We start from the raw sequence: 16,101 nt of genomic DNA on the forward strand, positions 1-16,101 counted from the left end.
CATTTGCCTTTTATTTATTTCAACTTTCAGTATATTTTATTTTAATAAAATGGCTTCAAAGTTGTCTTTGTTGTGGTTTTGAACAGGACAAGGCTGTCTGGATGAAAATTGTAGTTGAACTCAGAAATAAAAGTTCGGCCCGGATAAAAACCAGAAAACTATGTCTTTCACAGAAACCTTTCTTGCTTTCTTGGCTTGCTTGTTAAAGTATTCCCTTTCTTTATTCTTCAGGAACAAGGGATTTCTGACCACCAAAGGTGTGAAACCTCTTAGGAAGTGGCATTGGCAGATTAGGCATTTTGGTGTTGGCAAGGTTAATTTGAAGATCTAATAATATTACGTGGTTTTTTTTAGCAGGTAGCTTTCTATTCTATTAAACACTAAAAATAATTCTGGAGGAGAAACTAATTACAAATATAAAACCTTTCTGTATTGTGACTTTGTAGATGAAATTCCAAATTGTTTGCTTTAAAATCGAAGTGTTATACTGTGGTGTGGCAAATAAGCTAATCCTGGATTTGTGGATGCCATTCTGGTGGAATGCAAACTCAGAAAAGTTCTGCCAAGATGGAAAGGCTTCAGATATGGACTGAGCAATGAACTGGCCAGAAGTTTATTTTCTGAGAACCAGCTTGCTAAGTTTGGAGAAACTAAGCATCAAAAATTGGCCATGACGTTGTTAACATTCTTTAAAAATATTAGGCTTAAATGGTATTAGATCTGCATTGATGAAAGGCGTACACATATGAAATCACAGATGATTGAAGTATTTCTTTGTAACATCCCAACACAATGTTGATCTTTGATCTTTTGATTTGAGAAATGAAGGAAGAAGCACTGTTAATGGCAATTCATTTCCTTTACAATTAGGTTGTATAAAGATTTTTTCTAAAATGAAGGGTCTAATTGCACGCATATATGCATACATTTATACATGCATATACAAATACATGTATATGCATATATAGTTAGTGGTTTGGTCCCTTTTTCTTTGTTTAAAATCCCAGAGGTATATTTACAAGCATATGAAAAGCTTTCTTAGCATGCTATTAGGTATGAATTTAGGCTTGTGGGTTGTAGTCCTGAATTTCTGGATATTTAAATGTAAGTAACTAAGTGTGGTTTATTTTAAAGGCAGTAATAAAAAAAAAATATGTTTTGTTGTGAGGATATATAAGTGGGCATATAAAAGTGAAAGGGCCTCGATTCAGGGGCAGCTGGGTGGCACAGTGGCTAGAGCACTAGCCCTGAAGTCATGAGGACCTGAGTTCATATCCTGCTTCAGAGACTTACTAGCTGTGTGACTCTGGGCAAGTCACTTTACCCTGATTGCCTCCCAAAAAAGGAAAAAATAAAAGGACCTGGGTTCAAATCCCAGCTCTGCTATATACTATCTATGTCACCTTAGGTAAAGCACTTTTCTAAGCATCAGTTTCCGCCTCTAAAATGAGATATTAGACTTAATGATCTCTAAGGTCCCTTTTAGTTTGAAATCTATGATCCTATGAACTCCCCATGTCAACTGATTTTACTTTTGGATACGTATGATTGTTAAGAAATTTTTCTTTACGTGGAACAGAAATCTGCCTCCATGCAATGTCCATTTCTTCTAGTTTTGGCCTTTGAGACAAAACATAATAAGCCTAATAGCTCTTCCACATGACACTTCAAGTACTTGAAGATTGCTATCATGTTCGCCTTAAGTTTTCTCTTCTACACACTAAATACATCCAGTGTTTTCAATTAATGATTATCTGACATATCCTCCTATCCTTTCACCAATTACTGTTTTCTTATTCTGATCACTTATCTTAACTGTGTTCCTCAAATGCAGTGGCAAGAAGAGAATACCGTACTCCAGAGGTGGTGTGACCAAGGTAGAACATAACTTCTGGGGCAGCTAGGTGGTGCAGCGGAGAGAGCACCTGCCCTGACGTCAGGAGGACCTGAGTTCAAATCCGGCCTCAGCCTAAACACTTGACACTTACTAGCTGTGTGACCCTGGGCAAGTCATTTAACCCCAATTGCCTAAAAGAAAAAAAAAAGAACATAACTTCTTTGTGTCATACTTATATTACTGTTTTGTTGTTGAGTCATTTAAATCATGTCCAACTTTTTGTGACCCCATTTGGGGTTTTCCTGGAAAAGATACTAGGGTGCTTTGCCATTCCTTCTCCAGCTTATTTTACAGATTAAGAAATTGAGGCAAACAGGGTTAAGTGACTTAGACCAGGTCACACAGCTAGTAAGTGTCTAAGGCTGGATTGGAACTCAGGGCCTCTTGACTCTATTCCAGGCCCAGTGCTCTATCCACTATGCCACCTAGCTGCATAATCTTACAGTCCACTAGAACCTCCAGATCATTTTCAAAAATAACAGAGCTGAGACACAATGCCCCTATCTTATGCTTCTGAAGTCGCTTTTTGGAAATAAAGAGAATATTCATCCTTATTGAATTTAATTTTACTTGATTTGTCACATTTTTGTCGACTATTGAGATCCTTTTGGATCCTGATTTTGTCATCCAATGTGCTGTCGTTCCCAATTTAAAACCATTTGTTGATTTAATAAGAATGATTTCTATGACTTCACTTTAGTTGTCAAAATCATAGTCAAATGGATGGGACCAAGGATAGATCTCTGGGGCATTCCAGTATAGACCTTCTCCCAAAGTAACATTAACCAGAAATGATCACTCCATGGATCTAGTAATTCAACCTATTCTAGGAGGCTTTGGATGGAGGAGTTTTGACTTTGTTGTCTTCTTCTGGTTGTATGTTTTGATCTTTTTTATTACCAAAGTAAGATTCTATGGCCTGAGGTTTTTTTTTTTTCACTGTTTGCTCATGTTCCCAGCCAATTACTTGACTTTTAAACGCTTTGTTAAGGTAGGGGTCTGCTTCCAGTGTGGAGGATGTAGTGTCCCAAGCTTTGGGGATTTTGTGCAGCTGTTTTCAGAGATACTTCTAGGGACCTGTAAATTTTCAGTTCTTTCAGGACAGTATGGTCAAAGGTAAGGTGTTTGCTTTTTTCTTGGCCTGTGCTCTGGTCTGTGAGTGACCACAAGCACTCTTTTCTGCCTTGAAACTGTGAAGAGGATTCCTTCTTTACTGCTGCCACAAGCTCCATGATACCAGGGCTCCTCCTTACCCCAAGACTACCACTTAGGACTGCAACCCAGATCCAAGCATGGCAAAACAAGAGAATCTTGCCTCAGCACCAGCAAAGAGATCCCTGCAATCACCCTCTGATCAGCCACTTGATCCCCCTACCACCTATGGGCTGAGAGCTCTGGAAGCAACTGCCACCCCAGGGCTGTGACAGGACTGGGGCTGGACCACACTCTTCTCTCACTGAAGTCCAACAGACCTTTCCTACTGACCTTCTAAGTTGTCTTTGGTGTTTGTGGGTTGAGAAGTCTGGAAACCACTGCAGCTGCTAGTGATGCAGTCCCCTGAAGTCTGCTTTGGGTTCGCTAAAGCCTGGTCTTTGCCTGCATGGCCCATGCTGAACTGTATTCTTCTCCCAGTCCAGCACAACAGACCTTTCCCATCAACCATCCAGGTTGTCTTGGGCTGGAAATTTGTTTCACTCTGTCTTCTGGGGGGTTCTACTGCTCTAGAATTTGTTTAGAGCCATTTTTTACAGATATTTGGAGGGGTTTGGGGGAGAGCTCAAGCAAGTCACAGCTTTTACTCCACCATCTTGGTTCTGCCCCCAACCTATTCTAAATATAATCTAACTGCCATCTAGGCCATAGCTCTAAGGACAGTATGAGAAACTGTCAAATATTTTGCTGACATTTATGTATGGTTACTGTCAGTAGTCATTCTTTCTTTCTTTCTTTCTTTCTTTCTTTCTTTCTTTCTTTCTTTCTTTCTTTCTTTCTTTCTTTCTTTCTTTCTTTCTTCCTTCCTTCCTTCCTTCCTTCCTTCCTTCCTTCCTTCCTTTTTCTTTCTTTCTTTCTTTCTTTCTTTCTTTCTTTCTTTCTTTCTTCCTTTCTTTCTTTCTTTCTTTCTTTCTTTATTTCTTTCTTTCTTTCTTGCTGAGGTGATAGGGGTTAAGTGACTTGCCCAAGGTCACACAGGTAGTAAGTGTTAAGTGTCTGAGGCTGGATTTGAGCTCAGGTCCTCCTGACTCCAAGGCCAGAGCTCTATTCACTTACTATCAGTATTCTTCTGATCAAACAGTTTATTATTCTATCAGAAAGGATTATGAAGTTAACTGGTTATGACTCTTTCCCAGATGAAGCCACAGTGGCTTTTAGTGATCATTAAATCTCTTTCAAAGCATTCAAAAAATACCTTTTTAATAACATGTCCTAGAAATTTACCAGTAATAGAAGACAAGCTCACTGACCCTAAAATTTGCATACTCTATCCTCTTCCCTTTTTTGAAAATTGAGAGAACATTTAGCCTTCTTTAATCCCGAAACTTATCTTTGTCAGATAACTTACCTGACAACAGTTCAATTTTTCAAAGCCCTCTCCAGTTTAAAATATTGATGATCAAATTTACTGATGATACAAGAATGGACAAAATGGCTAATATGTGGAATAGCAGAATTAAACTTCAAAATAGTCTTCAAAGGTTTGAATGGTGGACAGAAACTAAGATGAAACTTAATAGGGAAGAGAGTGTGTGTTTCAAAATTCCTTTCTACATATATCCATGGCTCATAAAAGAGTGGGTTCAAGAGATGATATTTATTCCCCATTTTGATTTCATGGACTAAATACAGAAAGCAGCTTCCTAGTAATCACTAGCTTAATGAGATTATAACAGCCACAGTCTTCAATGACCTTGGATTTTTTCCCTTTTCTTTATAACTCCCAACCTTCATATGTTCCCCCAGGATCCCTGGTTGTGATTGTAACTTATCGTGGTCCTTGTAGGCACATAGAAGTCATGACAGCTGTCAAATCTTCTGGCTGGAGCTGGCCATCTTTTTCTGAGTCTTTTTTCCAGTGCTTGGCACAATGCCTAGCACAGAGTAGGCACTTATTAAATGTTTATTGATTTACTGATTGAGTCTTTCCATGTGGCTCCTGGCTACAATGGCTACTCCTATTGCTCCCCTGAGAGTCTGAATAGAGAGAAAGCTTTTTGGTTTTTTCTTATCAGACAAAATTTTGAAATTTAATGTTATAGGTCTTCCATAGAATTTTAAAACTATAAGTTACCTTAGAGATTGCCTAGTCTAGCACCCTAATTTTATTTCTTATATTTAAGGAATATTAATTATACTTAGGAATTTGAAGTCCAGAGGTTAAATAATTCATCCAAGGCCACACTGTTGACAGAACTAGGACTGGATCTTAGGTTTTATAACTTTCAAAAAATATCCTTTCCTTGATGTCTCATTTTTTTTCAAGCAAGTAGGTAAAGAGCCTTTAGCTTGTAAGTCAGAAGAGGATTAAATAGGTAAAGATCGATGGTTTAAGTGGTAAAGGGGTAAATATGAACATATGACATATCTTTCATCTCTGATTTTATGGCAGATGCTACTTGGTCTTTTCAGAGACTATATTGACTATGAAGCATAGATGGGGAAATTTATCCATTAAAAGTTATCCAATCAACCAACAGTTGTGAAGTTAATACATCCAGCTAAGTTGGAAAGAGTGGCTAATAAAAAAAAAGGATAGAGGAGCTTCTATTGTTACCCATCTTACAGGAATGACTTTAATAATAATACTGTTGGGGAGAAGAATCAAGAACTAAACTGAGAATGCTTAGTGTAGACACATTTGTCACATATAGCCTATGATGAATCTATCTAGTTATAGAGAATACAGGAACATCTCATATAATCACCAAATGAAATTAATATTTCAGTCAGTCCTATCTAATGAGCTGCACTTATATAACTTATGTTCTCAGAGCTTTGCCTTAAAAAATGTGCTGTTTTTCATAATAATTTGTACCAGAAGATGTTTTCTAGGGCATGTGGCTTGAATTATTTTGAAGTATTGGGCATGATGCTTTAAAGATCCATGTACATTATTTCTTGGATCCCCTTGTCACTAAGATGATGCATTTGAGAGTTGGGTGTCAGGGATCAAGGTGGCAGATGGTAACTATGAAGCATGAAGGTGCTGGCATATACAGAAATTGAAGTGTGACTTCAGTTTCCAAAGAGAAAAGGGAGGCAGGAGATGAAGATTGATAAAGGAGGAAAAAAGACAGGAGAGGTAAAGCAAATCAAATATTTTTTATGCTTCTTACTCATTTTATTAGCATGACTGTTCTTTCAACTCTGAATATGTGGGCCTATGTTTATTTTAATGAGAATATATCACTTATACCTTTTCTAAAGTGTTACTCTGATACTTGATCATGGTGTGGAGGCATACATGGGTTTTTCAAGACTAGCTCTGTAGAGTACACATCCTGGCAGGTCCTACCAAACTAAAAAGGCTCCAAGTACAGCCCAGTGATGGACTGTAGGCATTTGGTCTGAGAATTAGCTTAGCTAACTTCACAATGAGAGGCTCCTACTACATTAGCCCATGAAAACCTATACCCAAGGCCTGAAACATTTGCATTCCGTGTCAGTGTAAGCTGTATCAAGCCCAAGGAAAACATAAGCCTTTTGTAGTATTGTTGTTGGTCTATCCCACATAATTCTAAGAATACCTCTAGTATTTTAGCATTGAAAATTTCAAAGTACTCTAAATATTATTCAGGCAACTATTAACTGTTGCTCAGCAAAGAGTGCTGGAAAAGATAAATGAAAACTATTTTTACCAAGAAATATGAAGAAAGGTTAACTGAAAACATGGACTATTCACCCTGAATGAATAATAAAGGGATAATTGAAAAATCTGTCAATTGCTATAATTTTCTTACTCAGGGATTTTCCAGTCTTATATTAACAAAGAATATTAAATTTTGTTGTTACTAGGAGCTGAGAATTCCTAGGTATTTTTTTGAAGACAAAGAAATGTGATTAAAGGTCTTCGTCTAAAGAAGATTTGCACAGAATAAAAGGTCATGGATATTACTTACATTCCTTCTGACTTATCCAGTTGTCTAAAATTTGGGAATAAATCCTGCCCACCTACCTCTAGACCACTTACTATCCGATTGATAATGTACTCATTCATGACAGGAGCCATGTTTATCACTATCTTTGGAAACCTTGCTATAATAATTTCCATATCCCATTTCAAACAACTTCACTCTCCTACCAACTTCCTGATTCTCTCCATGGCAACCACTGACTTTCTGCTGGGATTTGTCATTATGCCTTACAGCATGGTAAGGTCAGTGGAGAGCTGTTGGTATTTTGGAGATGGTTTTTGCAAATTCCACGCAAGCTTTGACATGATGTTGAGCCTGACTTCCATTTTCCATCTCTGTTCTATTGCAATTGACCGGTCTTATGCTGTGTGCTACCCTTTGCACTATACCACCAAGATGACCACATCTACAATAAAAAGACCGCTGGCTTTTTGCTGGTCAGCACCAGCCATCTTCTCCTTTGGTTTGGTCTTATCAGAGGCTAATGTCTCAGGCATGCAGACCTATGAGATTCTTGTTGCTTGCTTTAAATTCTGTGCTCTCGCTTTCAACAAATTCTGGGGAACCATACTCTTTACTACCTGTTTCTTCACTCCTGGCTCCATTATGATTGGTATCTACGGGAAAATTTTTATAGTCTCCAAACGACATGCTAGAGTAATTAGCAATATGCCTAAAAATACAAAAGAAGATGACAGAAAAAATATATCTAAGAAAAAAGACAGGAAGGCAGCTAAGACTCTGGGCATCGGAATGGGGGTGTTTCTCGCTTGCTGGTTACCATGCTTCATTGCTGTTTTGGTTGATCCATATTTAGGCTATTCTACTTCTATAGTAGTGCTTGGTCTTTTGGTGTGGCTTGGGTATTTCAATTCTACCTGCAATCCATTAATTCATGGCTCTTTTTACCCTTGGTTTAGGAATGCACTTAAGTACATTTTGTCAGGCAAAATCTTCAGCTCACAGTCGGGTACAGCAAACCTGTTCCCTGAAACCCATTAAAAATTGTACCAACAGAGTGAATGAGAAATGAAATTTGAGGCTGTTAGTATTCTGACCTTCAAATAGCCTATTACAATTCAGACAAATAATACATGATATGGTCAAGTGTTTCACATACTACCTTCAATCATTGCTTCAACTAAAATTTATGAAGCTATTACTATGTCCTCAGGACTGAGTTCAAAAAATGTATAAGGAGAGTGTTGTTGAGAAGATATTTGGAATACAATCCTTAGTTGGAGTGACAAAATAATATCCACCAATTTGGAGTCATACTTGAGTCTTACCTCTCCTTTACCACCTTTCTCCAATATCTAAGCAGTTGCCAAGTCTTGATTCTACCTCTATAACATTTCTCCAATCTGTTCCCTTTTCTCTATTCAGTGTCCACTCTAGCTTAGACCTTTGTCATCTCTCACCTATAGTATTGTGGTAGTTAATTATCTTTCTGTGCCAGCCTTTCCTCTCTCCAATACATCCTCCTCATAGTTGCTGAATTTATAACCCTAGTTTCTCTTATAATTCAGATTTCTCAAAAATCTTTGTTGTTTCTGGGATATAATACAATGTGATCAGTCTGACAGGCTTTCCTGCCTGGTTCCTATCTACCAAGCTGGTTTTATTTCATATTGCTCCCTTTCCTATAATCATTATTCTAGTTAAACTGTTCTGCTGGCTGTTTTTCATATATAACACTCCATCTTCTATATCTATATCCTTGCACAGGTGGTCTTTGTTGTCTCACTGTTCATCTCTACCTTTTGGAATCTCTAATTTCCTTCAAAGCATAACTCAAGCCTATGTGAGCCTCTCCTGATTTCTCCCAGCTGCTGATGCTTTTTGTCTTTTGAAATTATTTTGTATTGCTTTGCACATTTTAAAATTTACTTATATGTGTACATATTATATTACTCTAGTGGAATGTAAGCTCCTTGAGGGCAAGGATTACTTCCTTTGAGTTTTTGTATCCCTAGAGTGTTGCTTATAAGAGTTGCTTAGTAAATGATTGTTAAATGGTTGAGTTTAAAAAAGTAATGGATAATTGAGTTTTAAATTGTATTGTTGAGGCATGGTCTAGCTATAGGAATTTTCAGAATGAAAGTTCATCTTGGGCTGGGATGGACAAGGAAGACTTCATGAAGGACATGAATCAAACTTGGGTATTTAAAATTTTATCAATTTTATTTATTATTTATTTGACTCCTGAAAATTATATATTTTATAGAGCTTTGCAACATAGTAACAAAATTACGTGGAGAAGAAAAGAGCTAGAATAACAAGAGAAATAATGAAAAGGTAGGAATTAAGGGTAGATATTACTTCCAGAACTCAAAACTATATTATAAAGAAATAAATATGAAAACAATTTGATATTGGTTAAAAGGTAAGAGGTGAATTTTTAGCCAAACAAAAGATAGAGGCAATTACAAAAAATAAAATATGATTTTGATTATATAAAATTGAAAATTTTTGTATGAACTAGTTAATTCAACTAAAATAAGAAAGAATGTGTTCAAGTGGGGAATATCTTTGTATCAAACAGCTCTAATAAGGGTCTAATAATATAGACAACTAATAGAAATACATGAGCCATCCTATAATAAGTAAGTGGTCAAAGGATATGAACAGTTATCAAAAGGAGAATTGCAAAACTATTAACAGTCATATGAAAAAAAATGCTCAGATCACTACTGACATGAAAAATACAAATCAAAATAACCCTGAAGTTTCATCTTGCACTCAGAAAATTGACAAAAGTGACAAAGGATAGTAATAGAGTTGGTGGGATTGAGGAAAGACAAATATATTTACACACTGACAATGGAGCTATAAAGTGAAAGCAGTTTGGAATTATGTGAAGAGAATGACAAAAATATCCATACCCTTTAATCTAGAGATTCTGGTCATATATGCTTTGAGATGGTCAATGAAAAAGAAAACCTTAATATGCACCAATTATTTGTGGCAAAACTTCATATGTTAGCAAAGAACTGGAAACAAAATAGATGTACATTGATTGGGGAATGGCTATACAAATTGGGGGACATGAACATAATGCAATATTACTATGCTGACAGAAACAATGAATACAAAGAATTTTGGGAAGACACAGAAACTGAAGAAAAGTGAAATGAACAGAACCAGTAAATGATTATAACAATACAAATGAAAGGACTCCTTATCTATGCTATAAGTTGTACTTCCTCTACAACACCCACTTTGTTCCACTCCTAATCCCCATTCCCTCATTTCTCAGCTTCCTATTATATGCTTTCTTCCCTCATTAAAATATAAGCTCCCTGAGGATAATAGCTATCTTTCTGCTTATATTTGTATACTCATTACTTAGCATAATGCCTGCCACATAATATGTGCTGAGTCTGAGAACAATAAAATAGCAATATAGTCAAAACTGATTGCTATGAAATCATGATGCCCAACTTGATTACAAAGAAGAGGTATGAGAACACACCCCTCTTCACTTCTTTGCCAAAGTGCTGGACTATAGATGTGAAACTCTGAACAAAATATCAGCCTTTTGATGTATTGTTTAGTTATGTTCAATTTGCTTTTTTTTTACTCTTTTTTTATATAAATAATGGATTTCTTAGAGGTTATAGAAAGATGGAAATATAGGTGATTGAAAAACAAAAGATATCAACTCCAAATTTATTTTTTTAAGAAAGAAAATGATAATGACAATAATTAGTATAGCATTATATAGCTTTCTCTCTCTCCCTCCTTCTCTTATACATACACACAGGCATACACATACACCCCAAATTGATGGCATTCCAAAAATAATTTATAGTTGATTGATTGTTTGGATCCTAAAGGAAACTTCTTCACAGAAACAGTGTTACAAATGGTGATTAGGTTTCCAGATAAACCCATTTAACCATAATGTAGTTGAACTATAACATTTATAGTATCACATTTGATCCTAGAAACATGGTAGACACAGGAAAATGATAAAGGTAAAGAGGTGATTATGCCTTCTTTCCTGAGAAAAGAATCAGTCCTTCACAAAAATATAAAATAGATGACTTGTCTTTAGCATCCTTCACCCTGCCTTATTTCCTTTTTTCTAGTTCTTTTTTTTCCAGACTTCCCAGATTCCCCAGTGTATCATGTTTCAATCTCCCTGCTTTGCTGCCTCACCATACACACACACACACACACAACACACACACACACACACACACATGTATATATGTATATATGTATGTGTATGTATGTGTATATATGTATGTATGTGTATATATGTATGTATGTATGTATATGTGTGTGTATATGTATATATATATATATATATATATATATATATATATATATATATATATATATATATATATATATATATATATATATGTATATATATATATATACTGCCAACCCTTATTATCTGCCAACATGCTCATTGTTCCAAAATTACCTGCTTTTTCTTCTCTGTATATAGGAACAATTCTTTTAAAGGGTTGAGGCACTGATAACCCATGAACACTGCCAAGGTATAAACAGTTCATACTTTAAGTAAGTGGACCATTCCACAGACCTCTATGTAAAGTGATTTTTATGTGATACAAATTTGCCTCTACCTACCCACTTCATTTAGCCTATATAACAAAATGTGCATTAGGGGTGTGGCACCCTCCCCATCTGGAAAATCAGTGTAAATTTTTTGGCTCTCCCTTTGTCCCAGAGAAGTCTGAATCACTATGGTATTAAAAGATAAAACATGTTTATATTATATACTATTATATATATATACATATATATGTATATATATATATATACATATATATATATATTTATATATATACATATATATATGTATATATATATATATATACATATATATATATATATAAAATGAATTTTTTTCTGTGTTGTCTGCAGGCCTTCATATATCATCTGCAGCTTCTACAAAACTCCCAAAAAATTCCCACTTAATTTCTTAGGTTGCTCATAATATACTGAAACTGCTATGGGAAAAGTTGTGATGTGGAAGGGATAACTGTAATACCTTTATACAGGTCATAAAAATATACTGAAATACAGACACATAGATACTATAACATGATCATAAAGCAGAATTATTAAATGAAAGGTAAAGTTATTGATAAAGTATGCATTGTACTGTATAATAAAATTAACATAAGTGTGCAAAATGCTGTTCTGTCCTGACCCATTACACCTAGACATTACCACTGGTGGTTGGCTGTGCAACTTTCTTTTTATGAACCTTTCAAAAGACACTTAGAAAGTGGCTCTCTTTTCTCTTGTATATCTGACAACAGCAAGCAATATTATTCTGAACTAGTTTTTGAGCTTTTAAAAATCTTGAAGTATTTGGATCCATCTTTCCAATACAAGAAAAAAGCTCACTCAAATGATGAAATGTTTCCCTTTCTTCTTCTGCAATCTTTGTAGCTAGTTAGAAACCCTTACAAGGATTTCTTTAATTTTTTATGTAAAGTTGAATTCGCATAATGTAAAATTACATAAAGTTATAACTATATTTGCATTCAACTGGGAAGATTCTTGCTTTTGTGGAACTTCAAGAGTAACAGAATAAAATGATTTTCAAGTAGATGGGGATTGGAATTTAAGATATTGTTATGTAAAATGGTTCCCACTAGATAGACCAGCCCTGCTTGAGAATCTGTCTTCTTGAGGTTAGCTCCTTTAAACTATTAGTACTTAATGTACTTTCTCTCTTTTATCTGCTTCTGAAATCAATTTTCACTTTTTTCCATATCATTGCCCAAGGCAAGGGCACCCAGATCTCCAAAGGTATGGTTGAAGGAAGACCCATTTGTATACATTATATGTATGAGTTATTTTTAGCCAATCCCCTCCTTCACATATACACAGATTTTAAGGATTTGTAAGCTCACTGATGTGGGAACTCCATCTACTGATACAGACAACAGCCCCTCTATAATTCAGCATATGATCTAGAATTGTAATGGACAAAAAGATTCATTCCTAAGGGTCATCCTTCTGATAATGAGTCTTCTGAACTTAGCAAGTTCTGTCCTTAGACAAAAAGTGAAACACTGGGTCTGTACTTGAAATTTTTCTGACTTGGTAGGACCTATCAAACTTGTGTTGCATTGGCATAGCCTTTGAGAGTTTAAGGTCACCCCCAAATCACAATGCGGTATCCAGGAAGCAGTGAAACATGATTGGTGAAGCAAGTGTATTTATATATAAATGTATAACTTTTTACATGCTATGCTCACAATAGCATTGCATCTGTTTTCATATTAAAATGTTCACTATGCTTTCAAGAATTAGAAATTGCCAGTGGTTGATCCAAAAATAATGATTAACTCATTGAAGGCTTTTCTTTTGTCAGAGGAGTAAGGACACAGAACACTTACCTACTTTCTTCAAGCATCTTTGACTTCATGACTCAGAGCTAACTTTTATTTATTTAATTTTTTTGTTAGGCAATTGGGGTTAAGTGCCTTGCCCAGGGTCACACAACTAGTAAGTGTCAAGTGTTTGGTCTGAGGCAGGATTTGAACTCAGGTCCTCCTGACTTCAGGGCCAGTGCTCTGTCCACTGCACCACCTAGCTGCCCCGCAGAGCTGACTTTTATAAACTACTAGAATTCTAGAGGACCCAAGAGAGTAAGGAAATAAGAAAGTCTCCTCTAACTCATGACTTAAGATCCATAAACACGTACAGAGGTACAAGTTATCAATTCATAGGATTCTAAATTCTCTAAGGGTAAGGAATCAATTTTCTGCTTGTCTTATCACCACCTACCACCAAGCACAGTGCTGGCCACATAATGGGAGACTAATCAACTTCGAAGTGCTATGTTAATGCAAATTATTGTTATTAATGGATATTTATTGAGCACTTATAAATAGTAGAGGAATACAGTATCTAAAAAAAATTAAAGCCATAAGAAAAAAACGAGCATTTTTTATTGGGGTGGTGGTAGGACTCATTTTATACCCTTTAGAAATGGAGTGTCTTTTCTGGTTAAAGAACATAAAAATATGTTTCTATATACTTTGCTTTGCTCATGAAATTATCATGGATGGTATCTTAAGTTTAAAAATATAGTTTATACTTGTATAGGATTTTTTAAAATGTATCTAGATCTAAAGGTAACAGTCACAAGAAACCACTTTCCAACTTCAAATTCAAAAGCCCTTAGGTATACCCTTTTCCTGCCCTGAATTTTTTGAGTAAACAGGGCAAAGAAACAATGTGTTTCCAATCTCTAAAGAAATAAATTGCTGTTACTCTGCCAATATCTAATCCACTCCATATCTTTTGGGGAAGCAAAGGCAAGATATCAATATGGACTAGTTCAGCAGCAAAACTGCCTTATCCTCTTTCTAGGTTTAGAAATGCAGCCTCTAGATGCTCAGAACCAGCTCTGATTGGGTTTCAGTCCCCTTTCTTTCAAGCTAGGCGCAGCCATTGATTTTGTGCCCCCATGTCAATTCTGCTATTATCTCTCCACATTACATTCTCATGGTTGGACAAAAACAGTGCCTATAGCTTTTTCAGGGTTGGAAGAATGATAGAGGATATACCACAGAAGAGACTCTGAAATAAAGGGATGCCATTGATGACACGCATGGTCATCTCTATGTTTCTATCTTCCCCTCACCTTCAAAAATATATCCATTTCATCTTCCTTAGGATTATTTCATTATCTTTAGCTAGCTTGCTAGTCTGATTGTTAAGTTTTTGGTGTGAGTATTTACAACTTGGAAATCAATCTACAAATTAGGGCTTGATTTTTTGACAATTGTCTAAACTCAAGAAAATGTTAATAATGCAGATTAAACCTAAAAGTGTTTGCATGCATCACCCCCAACCCCACTTTCAAAGCTGTGTTGTTAAACACTTACCACAACAACTACATATTTCTCTATAAGCATTGCTTGTAGTAAGCAGGAGAGCAATGGAGGGATCTAGAATAAAGTCATCACCAGACTGGTGACTGCAGGCAAATAATTATAGCAACAGACATTCACATAGCCCTTGAAGGTTTATAAAGTGCTTTACATTCATTTTCTTATTTGATCCTCCTAACATCCCTGGACAAAATTCTAAGATGAGTACCCTCTCCATTTTAAAGTGCTATTTTTCAAGGCAAAACTCATGGCTCAGATTTATTGATAGTCTTATTTACCTTCAGTTTTCTCTATTCTTAGAAGATTCAATGAAATTTGTTTTAACTGAGTAATGAGTTTGAAATGTGAAATAGTTTTTTTAAAATAAATATTGACAATTAAAAATAAACATTGTTTCTCCAAAGCATCCAGATATTTAAGGCTATCCAAACTTAATTAGATTGGATACCTAGTAAAAGCAGAATTTGAGCGATTGAAATTTTTATTTCTTCATCAATTTTTCTTCATTAATCATATTAATGCATTATCTTTATTCTGTTACCATTTAATGGAAACTTTAAGCCATTAAGTAGAGTATTGAAATTAGTGTAAAGTAGTGGTATATCATCAAATAGTACCTTACACACCTGAAGCACTAATACCTTTCCCAAATGACTTAGAATGAATAGCTAACATTTACATTGCACATTAAGATTTGCAACATGCTTTACATATACATTGTCCCAAAAGTCTTAGTGCAGTTTAAAGTTATTAAGGCTTAAGCATCAAATGCTTCTAAAGCTCAAAGCTTCCTTAAGCTATTAAGGCTTAAAAATACATTAAAACTTTTGGGATGCCTATATTACTTCATTTGATTTAGAAGAATTTGATTTTGCTGGTATTGTGTTGAGAACATTTGATGACTGATGCAATTTTTCCATTTTTGTCGTGGATGTTTGGCATTGTGTAGGTGTGACCAGTTTTCCTATTTTATAAAGTAGGAACACAGGGATTTGATTTTACTTGGAAGGCTGCTTTGCATAATGGATAGAATGCCATCTTGGAGTCAGGAAGACCTGGGTTCAAGACCTACCTATGCTATCTACTGAATATATGGCTCTGGCCAAGTAAGACATCATCTCAAGGATCTAGACAATTCTCTAAGATTATAAGTTAGAGAAGAGTTGCCAATTTGCATTAG

The 16,101-nt window shown here is 35.5% G+C and overlaps 1 protein-coding gene across 1 annotated transcript; it reads left to right on the plus strand.

Annotated features, from left to right (window-relative positions):
• Nucleotides 1–6,996: 6,996 nt before the first annotated feature.
• On the plus strand, nucleotides 6,997–8,097 carry LOC110208800 (trace amine-associated receptor 3). Its single transcript, XM_020986954.1, has one exon. The coding sequence runs from the start codon at nucleotides 6,997–6,999 to the stop codon at nucleotides 8,026–8,028; it is 1,032 nt and encodes a 343-aa protein (XP_020842613.1). The 3' UTR covers nucleotides 8,029–8,097.
• Nucleotides 8,098–16,101: the final 8,004 nt, after the last annotated feature.

The sequence above is a fragment of the Phascolarctos cinereus genome, unplaced genomic scaffold (genome assembly GCF_003287225.1).
Source record: "Phascolarctos cinereus isolate Bilbo 61053 unplaced genomic scaffold, phaCin_HiC Scaffold_5;HRSCAF=322, whole genome shotgun sequence".
NCBI classification, from domain to species: Eukaryota; Metazoa; Chordata; class Mammalia; order Diprotodontia; family Phascolarctidae; genus Phascolarctos; species Phascolarctos cinereus.

Coding starts and splice junctions, on each gene's coding strand:
- LOC110208800 (XM_020986954.1), top strand. CDS start 6,997: ATGGATATTACTTACATTCCTTCTGACTTATCCAGTTGTCTAAAATTT.